This window comes from Coregonus lavaretus (assembly GCF_964263955.1).
Source record: "Coregonus lavaretus genome assembly, contig: HAP1_SCAFFOLD_1305, whole genome shotgun sequence".
NCBI classification, from domain to species: Eukaryota; Metazoa; Chordata; class Actinopteri; order Salmoniformes; family Salmonidae; genus Coregonus; species Coregonus lavaretus.
Genome location: NW_028167165.1, coordinates 37,694 through 55,796, shown reverse-complemented (window position 1 = coordinate 55,796; position 18,103 = coordinate 37,694). Strand labels below are relative to the sequence as shown.

Genomic DNA, 18,103 nt, shown 5'->3' with positions numbered 1-18,103 from the left:
ACCATATAGAAGTCATAGACATATCATTACATAGAGTATAGAACACCATCTAGAAGACATAGACATATCATTACATACAGTATAGAACACCATATAGAAGACATAGACATATCATTACATACAGTATAGAACACCATCTAGAAGACATAGACATATCATTACATACAGTATAGAACACCATATAGAAGACATAGACATATCATTACATACAGTATAGAACACCATATAGAAGACATAGACATATCATTACATACAGTATAGAACACCATCTAGAAGACATGGACATATCATTACATACAGTATAGAACACCATCTAGAAGACATAGACATATCATTACATACAGTATAGAACACCATCTAGAAGACATAGACATATCATTACATACAGTATAGAACACCATATAGAAGACAGAGACATATCATTACATACAGTATAGAACACCATATAGAATACATAGACATATCATTACATACAGTATAGAACACCATATAGAAGTCATAGACATATCATTACATAGAGTATAGAACACCATATAGAAGACATAGACATATCATTACATACAGTATAGAACACCATATAGAAGACATAGACATATCATTACATACAGTATAGAACACCATCTAGAAGACATAGACATATCATTACATACAATATAGAACACCATATAGAAGACACAGACATATCATTACATACAGTGTAGAACACCATATAGAAGACATAGACATATCATTACATACAGTATAGAACGCCATCTAGAAGACATAGACATATCATTACATACAATATAGAACACCATATAGAAGACATAGACATATCATTACATACAGTATAGAACACCATATAGAAGACATAGACATATCATTACATACAGTATAGAACACCATATAGAAGACATAGACATATCATTACATACAGTATAGAACACCATATAGAAGACATAGACATATCATTACATACAGTATAGAACACCATATAGAAGACATAGACATATCATTACATACAGTATAGAACACCATATAGAAGTCATAGACATATCATTACATACAGTATAGAACACCATATAGAAGTCATAGACATATCATTACATAGAGTATAGAACACCATCTAGAAGACATAGACATATCATTACATACAGTATAGAACACCATATAGAAGACATAGACATATCATTACATACAGTATAGAACACCATCTAGAAGACATAGACATATCATTACATACAGTATAGAACACCATATAGAAGTCATAGACATATCATTACATAGAGTATAGAACACCATATAGAAGACATAGACATATCATTACATACAGTATAGAACACCATATAGAAGACATAGACATATCATTACATACAGTATAGAACACCATATAGAAGTCATAGACATATCATTACATAGAGTATAGAACACCATCTAGAAGACATAGACATATCATTACATACAGTATAGAACACCATATAGAAGACATAGACATATCATTACATACAGTATAGAACACCATCTAGAAGACATAGACATATCATTACATACAGTATAGAACACCATATAGAAGACATAGACATATCATTACATACAGTATAGAACACCATATAGAAGACATAGACATATCATTACATACAGTATAGAACACCATCTAGAAGACATGGACATATCATTACATACAGTATAGAACACCATCTAGAAGACATAGACATATCATTACATACAGTATAGAACACCATCTAGAAGACATAGACATATCATTACATACAGTATAGAACACCATATAGAAGACATAGACATATCATTACATACAGTATAGAACACCATATAGAATACATAGACATATCATTACATACAGTATAGAACACCATATAGAAGTCATAGACATATCATTACATAGAGTATAGAACACCATATAGAAGACATAGACATATCATTACATACAGTATAGAACACCATATAGAAGACATAGACATATCATTACATACAGTATAGAACACCATCTAGAAGACATAGACATATCATTACATACAATATAGAACACCATATAGAAGACACAGACATATCATTACATACAGTGTAGAACACCATATAGAAGACATAGACATATCATTACATACAGTATAGAACACCATCTAGAAGACATAGACATATCATTACATACAATATAGAACACCATATAGAAGACATAGACATATCATTACATACAGTATAGAACACCATATAGAAGACATAGACATATCATTACATACAGTATAGAACACCATATAGAAGACATAGACATATCATTACATACAGTATAGAACACCATATAGAAGACATAGACATATCATTACATACAGTATAGAACACCATATAGAAGACATAGACATATCATTACATACAGTATAGAACACCATATAGAAGTCATAGACATATCATTACATACAGTATAGAACACCATATAGAAGTCATAGACATATCATTACATAGAGTATAGAACACCATATAGAAGACATAGACATATCATTACATACAGTATAGAACACCATATAGAAGACATAGACATATCATTACATACAGTATAGAACACCATATAGAAGTCATAGACATATCATTACATAGAGTATAGAACACCATATAGAAGACATAGACATATCATTACATACAGTATAGAACACCATATAGAAGACATAGACATATCATTACATACAGTATAGAACACCATATAGAAGACATAGACATATCATTACATACAATATAGAACACCATATAGAAGACATAGACATATCATTACATACAGTATAGAACACCATCTAGAAGACATAGACATATCATTACATAGAGTATAGAACACCATATAGAAGACATAGACATATCATTACATACAGTATAGAACACCATATAGAAGACATAGACATATCATTACATACAGTATAGTATGTACTCCTGAGTGGCGGAGTGGTCTAAGGCACTGCATCGCAGTGCTAACTGTGCCACAAGATCCTGGTTCGAATCCAGGCTCTGTCGCAGCCGGCCGCGACCGGGAGACTCATGGGCGGCGCAAAATTGGCCCAGCGTTGTCCAGGGTAGGGGAGGGAATGGCCGGCAGGGATGTAGCTCAGTTGATAGAGCATGGCGTTTGCAACGCCAGGGTTGTGGGTTCGTTTCCCACGGGGGGCCAGTATAAAAAAATATGTATTCACTAACTGTAAGTCGCTCTGGATAAGAGCGTCTGCTAAATGACTAAAATGTAAAAAAAATGTATAGAACACCATATAGAAGACATAGACATATCATTACATACAGTATAGAACACCATCTAGAAGACATAGACATATCATTACATACAATATAGAACACCATATAGAAGACACAGACATATCATTACATAAAGTATAGAACACCATATAGGAGACACAGACATATCATTACATAGAGTATAGAACACCATATAGAAGACATAGACATATCATTACATACAGTATAGAACACCATCTAGAAGACATAGACATATCATTACATACAGTATAGAACACCATATAGAAGACATAGACATATCATTACATACAGTATAGAACACCATATAGAAGACATAGACATATCATTACATACAGTATAGAACACCATATAGAAGACATAGACATATCATTACATACAGTATAGAACACCATATAGAAGACATAGACATATCATTACATAGAGTATAGAACACCATCTAGAAGACATAGACATATCATTACATACAGTATAGAACACCATATAGAAGACATAGACATATCATTACATAGAGTATATCATAGATGACATGTATAAATCCTTCCTTTATATTTCCTGTAACACTTTCCATTCCAGTAGCCTTATTACTGGCTAGGGTTACTGCTGCTAGTACAGTGGAAGAATGAGGCATCACAGTACTTTTACACCACTGGACTAACAGGAATAATTACACACCAATAAACACACTGTAATGTAAAGTGTTACATCATTCTCAATGATCAGTCAATACATACGGTATTCATTTCAGCTACAGTACATTGTATCCATTTCAAGTCCCCCCTGCCCATTGTAGCTAATTATCTATAACACATTGTACAGTTTTACAACCACGTATTAGTTATTATGGATGGTTATAGTTAGTGTCATAGCACATAAGTTTAAGGCATTACACAATTCATTAAAAGCATTATACATATGTACTTCATAGAAACTGTTACCCTTCATATATTCTAACCACTCTATTTAATTTATTCCATATTAAGGGCCCTAACCTAGGAACACAAATCTTTGTCTCTATTAACATTGTGGACAGTTCTCTCTCTCTCTCTCTCTCTCTCTCTCTCTCTCTCTCTCTCTCTCTCTCTCTCTCTCTCTCTCTGTCTCTGTCTCTGTCTCTCTCTCTCTCTCTCTCTCTCTCTCTCTCTCTCTCTCTCTCTCTCTCTCTCTTTCTCTCTTTCTCTCTTTCTCTCTTTCTCTCTTTCTCTCTCTCTCTCTCTCTCTCTCTCTCTCTCCCTCTCTCTCTCTCTCTCTCTCTCTCTCTCTCTCTCTCTCTCTCACTCTCACTCTAACCCCTCCCTCCCTCTAACCCCACCCCTCTGGCAGAACCAGGAAGTCCCTCCCCTCCCACAAACTTTCTTCTGAGGAAACGAAACTGATCTGAGTCTCTGTGTCGACTGTCTGTGTGAGAGTGAACAACCGTCCAAATGGCTCAGCAGGGAGTTCTGCTGGACCAGGACCAGTTCTGTTGTTCTGTCTGTCTGGATCTACTGAAGGAGCCGGTCACCATCCACTGTGGACACAGTTACTGTAGGAGCTGTATTGAGGGCTGCTGGGATCAGGATGTTCTGAAAGGTGTCTATAGCTGTCCTCAGTGCAGAGAGACCTTCACTCCAAGGCCTACTCTGAGGAAAAATACCATGTTGGCTGAGATGGTGGAGAAACTGAAGAAGACAGGACTCCAGGCTGCTCCCCCTCCTGCTCTGTGCTATGCTGGACCTGGAGATGTGGCGTGTGATGTCTGCACTGGGACCAGAAAGCAGAAAGCCCTCATGTCCTGTCTGGTGTGTCTGGCCTCTTACTGTGAGATTCACCTCCAATCTCACTATGAATCTCCTGCTTTCAAGAAGCACAAGCTGGTCAAAGCCACCGCACAACTACAGGAGAAGATCTGCTCTGATCATGACAAACTGCTGGAGGTTTTCTGTCGTACCCATCAGCAGTGTATCTGTTATCTGTGTTCAATGGATGAACATAAAGGCCATGATACAGTGTCAGCTGCAGCAGAGAGGACTGAGAAACAGGTAAGACCAGAACTACTTGTTGGTGACTGTCTGATAAACAAATAATTTAAGATACAGTAGGAACTAAGGCTGTTTGAATATGAGATCATTCAAATGAAATCAATCCACGGCAGAACAAATATGAACACAAACCTTGATTATATAGATATGCTAACCCAGATTCTCCAAATGTATCACCATTTTCTAAAGTCAAACACCATTATCATTCGTTATCAAACACCCAATCAGCTCCCCTGTTTTGTGCACTGTTAAAACTATAATTATTCACATAACAACTTAATAATATAATTTCACACAGACACTTCCTCAACATTTTAATCCCTATCTTCAATGTGCCCTATGTCCCATTACTATACTATTGATCTACTGGACAAATAAAGCTTGATAGCTCATTGAAGAGTGATTCTCCACAGAGGCAGCTGGGGATGAGTCAGCAGAAAGTCCAGCAGAGATTCCAGGAGAGAGAGAAGGAGCTGAAGGAGCTCAAACAGGCTGTGGAGTGTCTCAAGGTGAGTATTGTTGACCAGAGGAGACACACAATTTCACTTCTCTCCTCCAGTCAGAGAGAGAGAGAGAGAGGGGCCCGTCTCCAATCCCACTGGCTCCACTGTTGGGAACAGGCTGTCTGGACCCCTTTCAGAGAATAGACTGCTTAATGTAACCGGCGGGATATGAACCAGGGTCTACTGAGGAGAGAAACCAATATCTTGACCGTTATACCAAGAGGTCATTCCCCATTAGGCTGACACTGATTTTGAAGTCGAAGGCGGGGCTACCTCATCACATAACCACGAGTAACCATGACCGACTCATGTCCCCTATACATTAACATGGAGCTCTCTCTCTCTCTCTCTCTCTCTCTCTCTCTCTCTCTCTCTTTCTCTCTCTCTCTCTCTCTCTCTCTCTCTCTCTCTCTCAATTCAATTGAATTCAAAGGGCTTTATTGGCATGGGAAACATGTTTACATTGCCACAGCAAGTGAAATAGATACTAAACAAAAGTGAAATAAACCAAAAAATAGATATTGTGGTGGCAGCTGCAGAGAAGTATTTGGGCATCCAAGATTTGACTTCAGAAGAGTTACAGTGTGTGTTGAGTGGTGGTGTCCCGTCCTCCCAGGCCGTTGGCATGGTGCAGGAGCAGATAGGGTCAAAGTAGTGGAATGGGGTAGTGGGTATTTAATGAGTGTTTGGTTAGTTGGAAGGTTTTTAATTAAATGTTCCTTTCCCCTTTTTCCATTTTGTATCACAAAGTAAAATAGATTTATATTATAGTCCAGTTGGGGGCGGTAATGCAACATATTGGATGCCAACCGCCGTTAAACTCCAAAGAAGAAGAAACGTTACATTATGGCAATGTACAGTGTCTCTGCCTCTCTCATTCCATCACTTTTGCAGTAGTTGGTTGTATGGTTCTCTGTCTGTCAGCACCCCATTCATAACCAATCGTTGATGGATATTTATAGAGCTCTGATCAGGACGACAATTGATTACAGGTGTACAGTTTATGGAACAGAGGCAACACTTGGCTTCAGAAGCTGGACAGAATCCAGTATATAGCTTTAAGGATATGTACTGGTGCATTTAAATCAACATCTGTATGTGCCTTACTGGTGGAGGCAGGAGAGATGCCTTTGGATATACAGCGTAAAAAATGGTCATTATCTTATTGGGTTGAAAGGCTGTGAGGTTGAGCATCCCACTGCTACTGTTCTAGATGACTGTTGGGAATATACTAGTAGACAAGGCAGTGGTTTTGGTTGGACAGTTGGAAAGCTTGCTGATGAGAGTGGTTTGAGGGAGTTGGAGGTTGGCCCTTCTGTGGTGATAGGGGATGTTCCTCCATGGTTACTCCCAGACCCTGTTGTTGATCTAACCTTGGTAGAGAAACGGAAAGATTGGTCAGAAGTCAGTGATATAGTGAAACTGGTTGACAATTACATTGGTAGAAGATTTTATGCTTTTTTACCGCTTTTCACAGATGGATCCAAGGACCCAGATAGTGGGCTCACAGGAGCAGGCGTTTACGTTCCTGAATTTGATGTGCAGATATGTAGAAGACTAACAGATGAACTGTCAGTATACTCAGTTGAACTGTTGGTGATAATAGTTGCCCTCCAGTGGGTGGAGGACGTACAACCTGTTAGAATTATAGTATGCTGAGATTCTCTGTCTGTATTGAATAGTTTATCATCTGGTAAATCTAATAGGAGTGACCTGCTATTGGAGGTATTAATGTTATTATGGATAACTGAGAGAATGGGTGTAGTAGTGAGATTCTGCTGGGTCCCAGCACATACGGGTGTGGAAGGGAATGAAATTGTAGACCAGTTAGCTAAAAGAGCTTTGAAACGAGATATCATTGATATTAATGTTCCACTGGGTAGAGGTGAGGCCAAATGTAAGATCAGAGCCATTTTGATAGATGTGTGGCAGAAGAGATGGTACTCTGAACACAAGGGCCGGCATTTATATGAACAGTTTACAGTTTTACAGAAAGGTCGATGGACCAAGATTCAAAAGTCAGATTAGGAAGGAAGAGGTGGTGTTTACTTGATTGCGCTTAGAACATTGAACTCGTCATTACATCTGGTTGGCAAGCATGTGAATGGTTTGTGTCTGGAGGGTACGGTCGATGAAACGGTGGAGCATGTGTTGTTATATTGTTGTAAGTATGTTGAAGAGAGGGAAAGATTGAAGTGTAGGGTCATTGAGGTTGGACGGGGTTGGGAGGGTTTGGAAGGGATTTTGGGGATGGGGGAGGGTCTATTAGAAGTTAGTAGGGCTCTTCTTTATTTTCTCAGAAGTACTGAGGTAGGTAGGAGGATTTAGAAATGTTGGAAACCGTGATTGACCACACACTCCAGCACAGTAGGTGGCGGCATGCACCTTTAACGTTGGTCTGTGGACTGCCATTATATCATAGAAGAAGAAGTTGGTTGTGTGAGAGATTTGTGGTTCGTGAGGAGGGCTACTATTCTTTTTTCTTTTGGTTCTTGCGTATTTTCTGAATTTATTTTCTGATGGTGGAGGGTTTGTTTATTGGTTTCCACTGTTTATCGTTTAGAGTTGAGGGGAGAGTAGGGGTAGTTTGTTAGGGCGGCGTGATGGCCTCAACCGAGTGGAGAAGAAACGCTGTCTCTTCGGGTGCGTTCCGGAGAAAGGTGTGGGGGAAGTTTTGCTCATGGTCGGCGAACAGGTTGGAGCGGAACATCTGCACTCTGCATCCAGAATGAACAAGGCGGTGGTTGTGTTAATGAAAAAGGTTTGTCTTGTTGTGAGTGGGATTTTTGTGAGGGGTGTGTTGGTGCAGATGTCGCCTCTTTCGATAAGAGTTGTGGTGGCTAATCTGCCTCCGTTTATTACTTACGAACAGACCGCCTTTTTCTGATAAACTACTTAATTACATCCGCCATGGAGCCCAGTTTCAGGAGGAGCAAGAGAGCTATAAACCTATTCATTTTTTTTGCTTTAAATACCCTAAACCTAACAATCAATCAATCAATCAAATGTGTTTATAAAGTCCTTTTTACATCAGCAGATGTCACAAAGTGCTATACAGAAACTCTAACCCTACTTATAACCTATTTTAGCCTTAACTCTAACCCCTAACCCTAATTCTAGGGTAGGGTAGCCTAGAACACGTTTAGAAACTATTTTAGTAATAATTTTATGTTAGTAAATACCATTATAGTACTAAAAAGCATTTATTGTTATTTTTTAAATAAAACCTATGTAACCTTTATTAGTCATTTTATTATATGTATTATTGCAAGGCAGAACACTTGATAAACAACACATTTGTTTTATTTTTTAAATGTGGTTTGAACTGGGTGTGACCTAGTAACCTCTATGTGAAAGTCCAGCAATTGGCATGTCATAGGTGGGGCAGGTTTGAGACTGATCTCCGGAATTAATAAGAAAAATACACTTTATTTCTCAGCTGCCTCACCAATGTCTTTACGTGAATAATTAACTTTTAATTGCTAAATATTTCCAATAGATGGCTGCATAAGACCACAAAGCATCAGTTATAGGCTACAAGCATAAAATAGCATGCAACCAAAGACTATGTCCTATGATTTTCTAAAAAGGTCACTCATTACTTTACAGTTAGCTATATATCTCATATTAGGCCTGTGTTGCTTTTGGGAGAGCAACAAAATATTAACTATAGCAGGTATTGAACCCCGGCCAAATAACCACTTGTCAGATGCGCTAACCTCAACCCTAGTTAACATGCATTATAAAAACCGTCTTAATATCTCATATTTGGAGTAAACCGCATCTGAATAGAAAAGACGAGTGCATCTTCCAGCCCGCCAATAAATTACATCATGCAACCCTCGCGGTTAGAAAATTAACCTCATCATGCAACTCTCTTGCGCAGGAGTTTTCCTGTGAGGGGGAGTGGTGGTATATCCAGGGAGAGAACTAAACTAATCTTCTGAAATGTAATTCGTGGTCTTATGCTGCCATCTATTGGAATTATTTAGCAATTGCAGTAGTACTAAATAAAGTGTATATACTTACTAAAGTAGTAATTACTCGGAATTGCGAAATATAAGATGTTCTAGTTCATTTTATCACTTACAACCATAAAATAACAATTTATATCATAACAAACAATGAAACTGACATTAACCAAAAACACCATACATTTAGTTAATTATATATTCTATATATATATATATATATTTAGATGGTTGTCATTATCACCCCCTTAACATAAACACAGACACTGGATACAGACACTGAAAATGAGCATCCTATATAAAACTGGTAGCTCTCAAAAGAACCTTTGCTTTGCTGAGCAGTTCGTTTTCAGGAGTGTGCTGCCTGCCTGCCTTCAGAGGAGTCTGTCTGTGATTAATGTAAAGTCAATAAGTTATTGCCACGCTTTCACAGAGGCCTAGTTTACATTTACATGTGAGTCATTTAGCAGACGCTCTTATCCAGAACGACTAGGGTTAAGTGCCTAAATCTGTACAAGGGTACATCGACAGATTTTTCACCTAGTCGGCTCGGGGATTCGAACCAGCCACCTTTCGGTTACTGCCCAACGCTCTTAACCGCTAGATTACAAATCACAAAATGTTAAACACAAAAAGGCAAATGGTCGTAGATAAATGGTAAGCTGGTTAAATAAAAGACTGCACTAAGAACTTTCAGACTGCCATTGTTTTGGGAAATAGGGACATGTCTGTCTATTTCACCAATTATGTCAAATATATGTATTCATTTTAGTGGTTTGAAGTTCTACATAATTTTAATCAAGATAACCTATTATTTCTAATGATGTAAGTTTGGGCAGCGTATAATGCTGTTACCAATTGTCGCTAGACCAGAAATAGTCAGAAGTTGTAAAAAATATCCTACTTCCTGGTAATGCAGATATAAGCACACTTGGCACCATCGAGGTGTGGATGTTTACTTTCTACACCAGTTGTTATTTATTACTTATTTTTTTGTTTTGTCCTAAGAACAGATTGTAGTGGTAAAATAAAAAGGTAGACATTTTTTGGTGCCATTTAGGGAAAATTGAATTCTAAGGATCATTCCATTCAGAAGAGGCTCAGCTTTGGTTCATTTCAATTCATTTGCTATGGCTTCGTGAGCAGAGGCAGGTTGCTGAAGACTCCGGTCGACAAAGGCTTGGTGGGCTCATCCCAGGAAATATTGCCTGTCATTGGGGAAGAGGCTCTGATCAGGGGGGAAGTGCAGGGGGGCAGAGACTGGGGAGGAGGAGGACGGTACCTTGCCAATGGAGGAGGAGGAAGAGGTGGGAGGTGAGTCTGCGGGAGCGGAGGACAAGGCGTCTCGTTTTCAGACGGCTCATTGGATCCAGAGCTGACAGCCAGTCAAGCTGAGGGCCCAGTATATACGGTGAGAGAACTTTCTAGGTTCCTGATGGAGACTAAAGGGGAAAAAGAAGGTTCTGCTGGAGTCTTATTTGATTGATCCTGGAAGGTTTGTAAGATCAGTACAACACCTGATGAAGAATGAGGGGTTTAGTGTCCTCTCACCCAGGAAGCGGTATAGGCTGAGAAAATGGGTCATGGGTTCTTAAGGGCATGTCTTCAGAATCTGCTTAAATTGATGTTTTTTTCTGGCATGGTGGCTTTATGGGCTTCTCTACTGGTTTCTGATTGTGGTGATTTCCCTCCCACCTCTTATGGAGATTTCACGGTTAGACTTCCTTAACATGAACGGCGGCAGAGACTGGGGGAATATGTCAAACAAAAACATTTAAACGTGATTTTTTTGCAAGAGACACACAGTGATGTGATTAATGAAGTATATTGGGGGTCTGGTGGAAGGGGGCGCAGGTGCTGAGCCATGGCACAAATCTTAGTGCAGGGGTAGCAAAAGAGGTGTGTAAGGGTAGGTTGTTAGTGGTTAGAGCCAAAATCAATGACCTTGTCTTTGCTTTCATAAATGTGTCTGCACCTAGTACAGGGCTCAGTTCTCTGTTTCACCAGGGCCCAGGCAGGTGTCCTATTGGAAATTCAATGTAAAGCTCTTCCAAGATGTCACTTTTTGCTCAAGCTTCCAAGGCTTTTGGGAGAGGTGGGGACAGCAGAAGGGGGAGTTTGAGTCTCTCAGTCAGTGGTGGGATGTAGGGAAAGCCCAGATTCAGGTTTTCTGTCAGCAGTATACATATTTTTCCTCTTCAGAGGCCAGGAGAGTACTGGGGGAGCTTGAGGGGTTCATTAGTGAGGTGGAGGCTGAGCTGGTGGGGCAAGGTAGGGTGGGGCTACAAGATAATCTATCTGAACTACTCAGGGACCTAGGGGCTTTTATTTCAGAGAAAGCAAAAGGATCCCTTGTAAGAGCTAGTTTTTCCATGTTGAGGGAGATGGATGCTCCAAGCTCTTTTGGGTTGGAGAAACAGAGTGGGGAAACCAAGAAAATCCATTGTTTACGTTTGTCTGATGGGCGGGTAACTTCTGTTGTGGGGAGATGAGGGAGCCTGATGGGTGGGTAACTTCTGTTGTGGGGAGATGAGGGAGCCTGATGGGTGGGTAACTTCTGTTGTGGGGAGATGAGGGAGCCTGATGGGTGTGTAACTTCTGTTGTGGGGGAGATGAGGGAGCCTGATGAGTGGGTAACTTCTGTTGTGGGGGAGATGAGGGAGCCTGATGGGTGGGTAACTTCTGTTGTGAGGAGATGAGGGAGCCTGATGGGTGAGTAACTTCTGTTGTGGGGAGATGAGGGAGCCTGATGGGTGTGTAACTTCTGTTGTGGGGGAGATGAGGGAGCCTGATGAGTGGGTAACTTCTGTTGTGGGGGAGATGAGGGAGCCTGATGGGTGGGTAACTTCTGTTGTGGGGAGATGAGGGAGCCTGATGGGTGGGTAACTTCTGTTGTGGGGGAGATGAGGGAGCCTGATGGGTGGGTAACTTCTGTTGTGAGGAGATGAGGGAGCCTGATGGGTGGGTAACTTCTGTTGTGGGAAGATGAGGCTGTGGAGTTGTACTCTGATTTATAGAGGGCAGAACTCTGTGGTCTTCTGTAGCTCAATTGGTAGAGCATGGCCCTTGTAATGCCAGGGTAGTGGGTTCGATCCCCGGGACCACCCATATTTAAAAATGTATGCACATGACTGTAAGTTGCTTTGGATAAAAGCGTCTGCTAAATGGCATATTATTATTATTATTATTATTATTATCCTGGGTGTTCTCAGGTTCTGCTCACAGACCTTTCCAAACTCTCTCTGTCACAGAGAAATCAAATAGACCTTTCCCTGGCCTTTCACAAACTCTCAGCTGCTGTCTCTCAGACGGTCTGCCTGTGGATTTTTATAAAAAGTTCTGGGGAATTATTTTACAGGACGTGTGTTGCGTGAGTGCGTCGGGGTGGGGGAGCTGTCGCTAAGCTGTAGACGGGAGGCTTTGACTCTCCTGCCCAAAATAGGGATTTGAGCGACATAAAGAACTGGAGGCCTGTGGCATTGCTCTATTTGGACTATAAGGTCTTTACCAAGGTCCTCGTTAACAGACTCAAGTCCCACCTGGACTCTATTGTACACAAGGACCAAACGTACTGTGTACCAGGACGCTCAAACACAGACAATCTGTTCATAATCAGGAGAAAGCCTTTGATAGGATGGACCATGAATATCTGTTCAATGTGTTGTTTTGGTTGTGGGGAGAATTTTGTGGCCTGTGTTCAAATGTTAAATAAATAAATATAAATAATATGCCATTTAGCAGACGCTTTTATCCAAAGCGACTTACAGTCATGCGTGCATAAATTTTTTGTGTATGGGTGGTCCCGGGGATCGAACCCACTACCCTGGCGTTACAAGCGCCGTGCTCTACCAGCTAAGCTACAGAGGACCACGTAATGTCGTGGTCGTACGCTGGGGCTTCATGTATGGTCAAGGTGGGGGGAGGGCTCAGTAGGCCAGTCTGGGTAGGGAGGGGCATTCACCAGGGATGCCCTCTGTCAGGGCAGCTATACACTCTTGTTATTGAGCCCTTTCTGGGCCTGCTACGCAGGAGGTTACAGGGAGTGTGGGAGCCAGGCATAGGGTTGGGGACAGCCATAGCAGTGTCAGCATACGCTGATGACGTCTGTGTTGGTTAGGGATGAGCAGAACCTACAGGCCCTGGAGAATAGTTTGAGGGTTTACGAGGGGGCGTCTTCTGCTTAGGGAAACTGGGGCAAGAGTGAGGCTCTGTTATGTGGGGCATGGAGGGACAGGGCACCTCCGCAGCTTCCAGGGGGGTTGCAGTGGGGCTGTGAGTGGCTCAAGATGCTTGGGGTGTATCTGGGCTCGGAGGGTTGGGATAGGAAGAACTGGGAAGGAGTGTCACAAGCGGTGGTGTCGAGGCTGACGAAGTGGAGGTGGCTCATCTCCCAAGTGTCATACAGAGGGAGGGTGCTGATCATCAACAACTTGGTGGCATCCTCTCTATGGCTTAAATTGGCCAGTCTCAACGCCCCCGGTGGTCTGCTTGTGGACCTGCAGCGCAAGTTAGTAAACATTTTATGGTCAGGGTGGCAGCGTTCTGACTCCCTCAGTGTCAAGGTTAGACACATTAGGAGCTTAGTGGGAGTGAAGGGGCATCAGTGGCAGGGGGTTGTGGGGGCTGAGAGCATGGCAGGGTATAGGTGGAGGGGCTCTATAAGCTCCCAGTGCTGGAAAGGTCAGGGGTCGTCCAGTGGAGGGTATTACATGGAGCCCTGGACACCAATAGCTGGTTGGCTCGGGTTGACCTGGGAGTTGGGGAGGGGTGTCCGTTTTCTGCAATGACAGACTGTTCATCATGTTTTTTCTGTGTTGCCAGGGTAATGCCATTACTGTTGACGCCTTAGGGTTGAGTTTGAGTTGTACAAAATGATCAACAGTGTGGAGATGTTTCAGGAGGTAATGGGGGCTCAGGGGGGCTGTCTGTACGGCTGGAGAGGAGGGGTTGGATGGACGGTTGGAATGTGGTGCTGGTTGGTGTATTGTACTGTGGTGTTGGGTACTGGATAATGTGATTGTGTGGAGGTTGTGGTGTCACGCAATGTGCTTTTAGGGGTAGGGGTGTTAGTGTAATGAGGATGGCTCATTAAAGTAAGACAAGTCAGTCTCTCTCTCTCTCTCTCTCTCAACAGCGCTCTGCACAGGCAGCAGTGGTGGACAGTGATAAGATCTTTACCGAGCTGATCCGCTCCATTGAGAGAAGGCGCTCTGAGGTGAAGGAGCTGATCAGAGCCCAAGAGAAGGCTCAAGTGAGTCAAGCTGAAGGACTCCTGGAGCAACTGGAGCAGGAGATAGCTGAGCTGAGGAAGAGAAGCACTGAGCTGGAGCAGCTCTCACACACAGAGGATCACATCCATTTCCTCCAGGTAACTCAACTGCCTTGATACATGTGATATGAAACTAAAACTCAATGTGAAACTCTCAATCATTTGGTTCTGTTCTCTCCCTCTCTCTCCCTCTCTCTCTCTCTCTCTCTCCCCCTCTCTCTCTCTCTCTCCAGAGTTATCAGTCTCTCTCCAGTACCAGTGTATCTTCAGACTTACCCAGCATCGTTGTCCGTCCTCTTCAGTACTTTGGAGATGTGAGTAAGACTGTGTCTGAACTGAGAGAGAAACTAGAAGACGTCCTTAAAGGAGAATGGACCAAGATCTCCACTACAGGTGTGTTGAAAATAATAAGAACATCAACTTTAGACCATTGAAAGTTCCCTACTAGTCATATACATGTGCAATATGGTATGATGATAACATTCCCTCTCTCTGTGAATGTGTTTGTGTGTCTATAGTGAATATAGTGGATGTTGTACTGCCTCCAGAGCCCAAGACCAGAGAACAGTTCTTACAATGTGAGTCTCTTTATTCTGAAGTAACTAACAGTCTCTTTTTACTGACACTCCTAACAATCCCTCTAGAAATATATAGCAATAGTAGATCTAATCAAAGACTGGGTATCTATCTGACTCCTCATATTTCTCTGATTTGATCTCTGCTGTGCTCTAATCAAAGACAGGGTAGATACAGTATCTGACTTCACTTATTGTTCTAACTCCCCTCATTGGTCTCTGCTCTGCTCTTCTCCCAGATTCCTGTCAGCTCACACTGGACCCAAACACAGCAGGCAAACGCCTCTCTCTGTCTGAAGGGAACAGAAAGGTGACATGTACAGGCCAAGACCAACTATATCCTGACCATCCAGAGAGATTCACCAACCGGTGTCAGGTTCTGTGTAGAGAGGGTCTGTCTGGACGCTGTTACTGGGAGGTGGAGTGGAGTGGGGAGGATGTTTATACAGCAGTCTCATATAAAGACATCAGCAGAACAGGGACAGATGGTGGATTTGGATACAATAACAAGTCCTGGAGTTTACAGTACTATAGTGGTAGTTATTGGTTCATACACAATAATGTTGGGACTAAAGTATCAGGCCCTCAGTCCTCCAGAGTAGGAGTGTACCTGGATCACAAGAAAGGAACTCTGTCCTTCTACAGTGTCTCTGACACAATGACCCTCCTCCACAGAGTCCAGACCACATTCACTCAGCCCCTCTATCCTGGGTTTAATCTCTTTGGTACTGCTGAGCTGGTTAAACTGTAGTAGGGGCCCACTTAATGAATACAAATGATATTTTCTTATATTTGTTCAAATGTAATGTTTTAATCTTGTACATCAACATTCTATCCTGTGTTTTATCTCCGTAATAGTGCTGCTTTTAACCTTTATTTAACTAGGCAAGTCAGTTAAGAACAAATTCTTATTTACAATGACGGCCTACCAAAAGGCAAAAGGCCTCCTGCAGGGACGGGGACTGGGATAAAAAATAAAATAAAATAAATACCACAACACTACATATAGAGAGACCTAAGACAACAACATAGCATGGAAGCAACACATGACAACACAGCACGGTAGCAACACAACATGACAACAACATGGTAGCAACGCAACATGGCAGCAGCACAACATGGCAGCAACACCACATAGCAACAACATGGTAGCAACACAACATGGTAGCCACACCACATGGCAACAACATGGTAGCAACACAACATGACAACAACATGGTAGCAACATCACATGACAGCAACATGGTAGCAACACAACATGGTAGCAACACAACATGGTATCAACACAACATGACAACAACATGGTAGCAACACAACATGGTAGCAGCACAACATGGTAGCAGCACAACATGGTAGCAGCACAACATGGTAGCAGCACAACATGACAACAACATGGTAGCAACACAACATGGTAGCAACACAACATGACAACAGCATGGTAGCAACACAACATGGTAGCAGCACAACATGGTAGCAGCACAACATGACAACAACATGGTAGCAGCACAACATGGCAGCAACACCACATAGCAACAACATGGTAGCAACACAACATGGTAGCCACACCACATGGCAACAACATGGTAGCAACACAACATGGCAGCAACACCACATGGCAACAACATGGCTGCAGCACAACATGGTAGCAGCACAACATGGTAGCAGCACAACATGGTAGCAGCACAACATGGTAGCAGCACAACATGACAACAACATGGTAGCAGCACAACATGGTAGCCACACCACATGGCAACAACATGGTAGCAACACAACATGACAACAACATGGTAGCAACATCACATGACAACAACATGGTAGCAACATCACATGGTAGCAACACAACATGGTAGCAACACAACATGACAACAACATGGTAGCAACACAACATGACAACAACATGGTAGCAGCACAACATGGTAGCAAAACATCATGGTAGCAACACAACATGACAACAACATGGTAGCAGCACAACATGGTAGCCACACCACATGGCAACAACATGGTAGCAACACAACATGACAACAACATGGTAGCAACATCACATGACAACAACATGGTAGCAACATCACATGGTAGCAACACAACATGGTAGCAACACAACATGACAACAACATGGTAGCAACACAACATGACAACAACATGGTAGCAGCACAACATGGTAGCAACACATCATGGTAGCAACACAACATGACAACAACATGGTAGCAGCACAACATGGTAGCAGCACCACATGACAGCAACATGGTAGCAGCACAACATGACAACAACATGGTAGCAGCACAACATGGTAGCAACACCACATGAAAACAACATGGTAGCAACACAACATGACAACAACATGGCTGCAGCACAACATGGTAGCAGCACAACATGGTAGCAGCACAACATGGTAGCAGCACAACATGGTAGCAGCACAACGTGACAACAACATGGTAGCAGCACAACATGGTAGCAGCACAACATGACAACAACATGGTAGCAGCACAACATGGTAGCAGCACAACATGGTAGCAGCACAACATGA

General features: G+C 41.9%; 1 protein-coding gene across 1 annotated transcript; it reads left to right on the top strand.

Moving 5' to 3' along the window:
- The first annotated feature begins 4,599 nt into the window (after positions 1–4,599).
- On the top strand, positions 4,600–16,613 carry LOC311113815 (tripartite motif-containing protein 16-like). Its single transcript, XM_084189114.1, has 6 exons — positions 4,600–5,261; positions 5,675–5,770; positions 14,870–15,103; positions 15,238–15,397; positions 15,523–15,582; positions 15,819–16,613. Exons 1-6 carry the CDS (start codon positions 4,665–4,667, stop codon positions 16,328–16,330), a joined length of 1,659 nt encoding a protein of 552 aa, XP_084045240.1. The 5' UTR covers positions 4,600–4,664; the 3' UTR covers positions 16,331–16,613.
- The last annotated feature ends 1,490 nt before the right edge of the window (positions 16,614–18,103 follow it).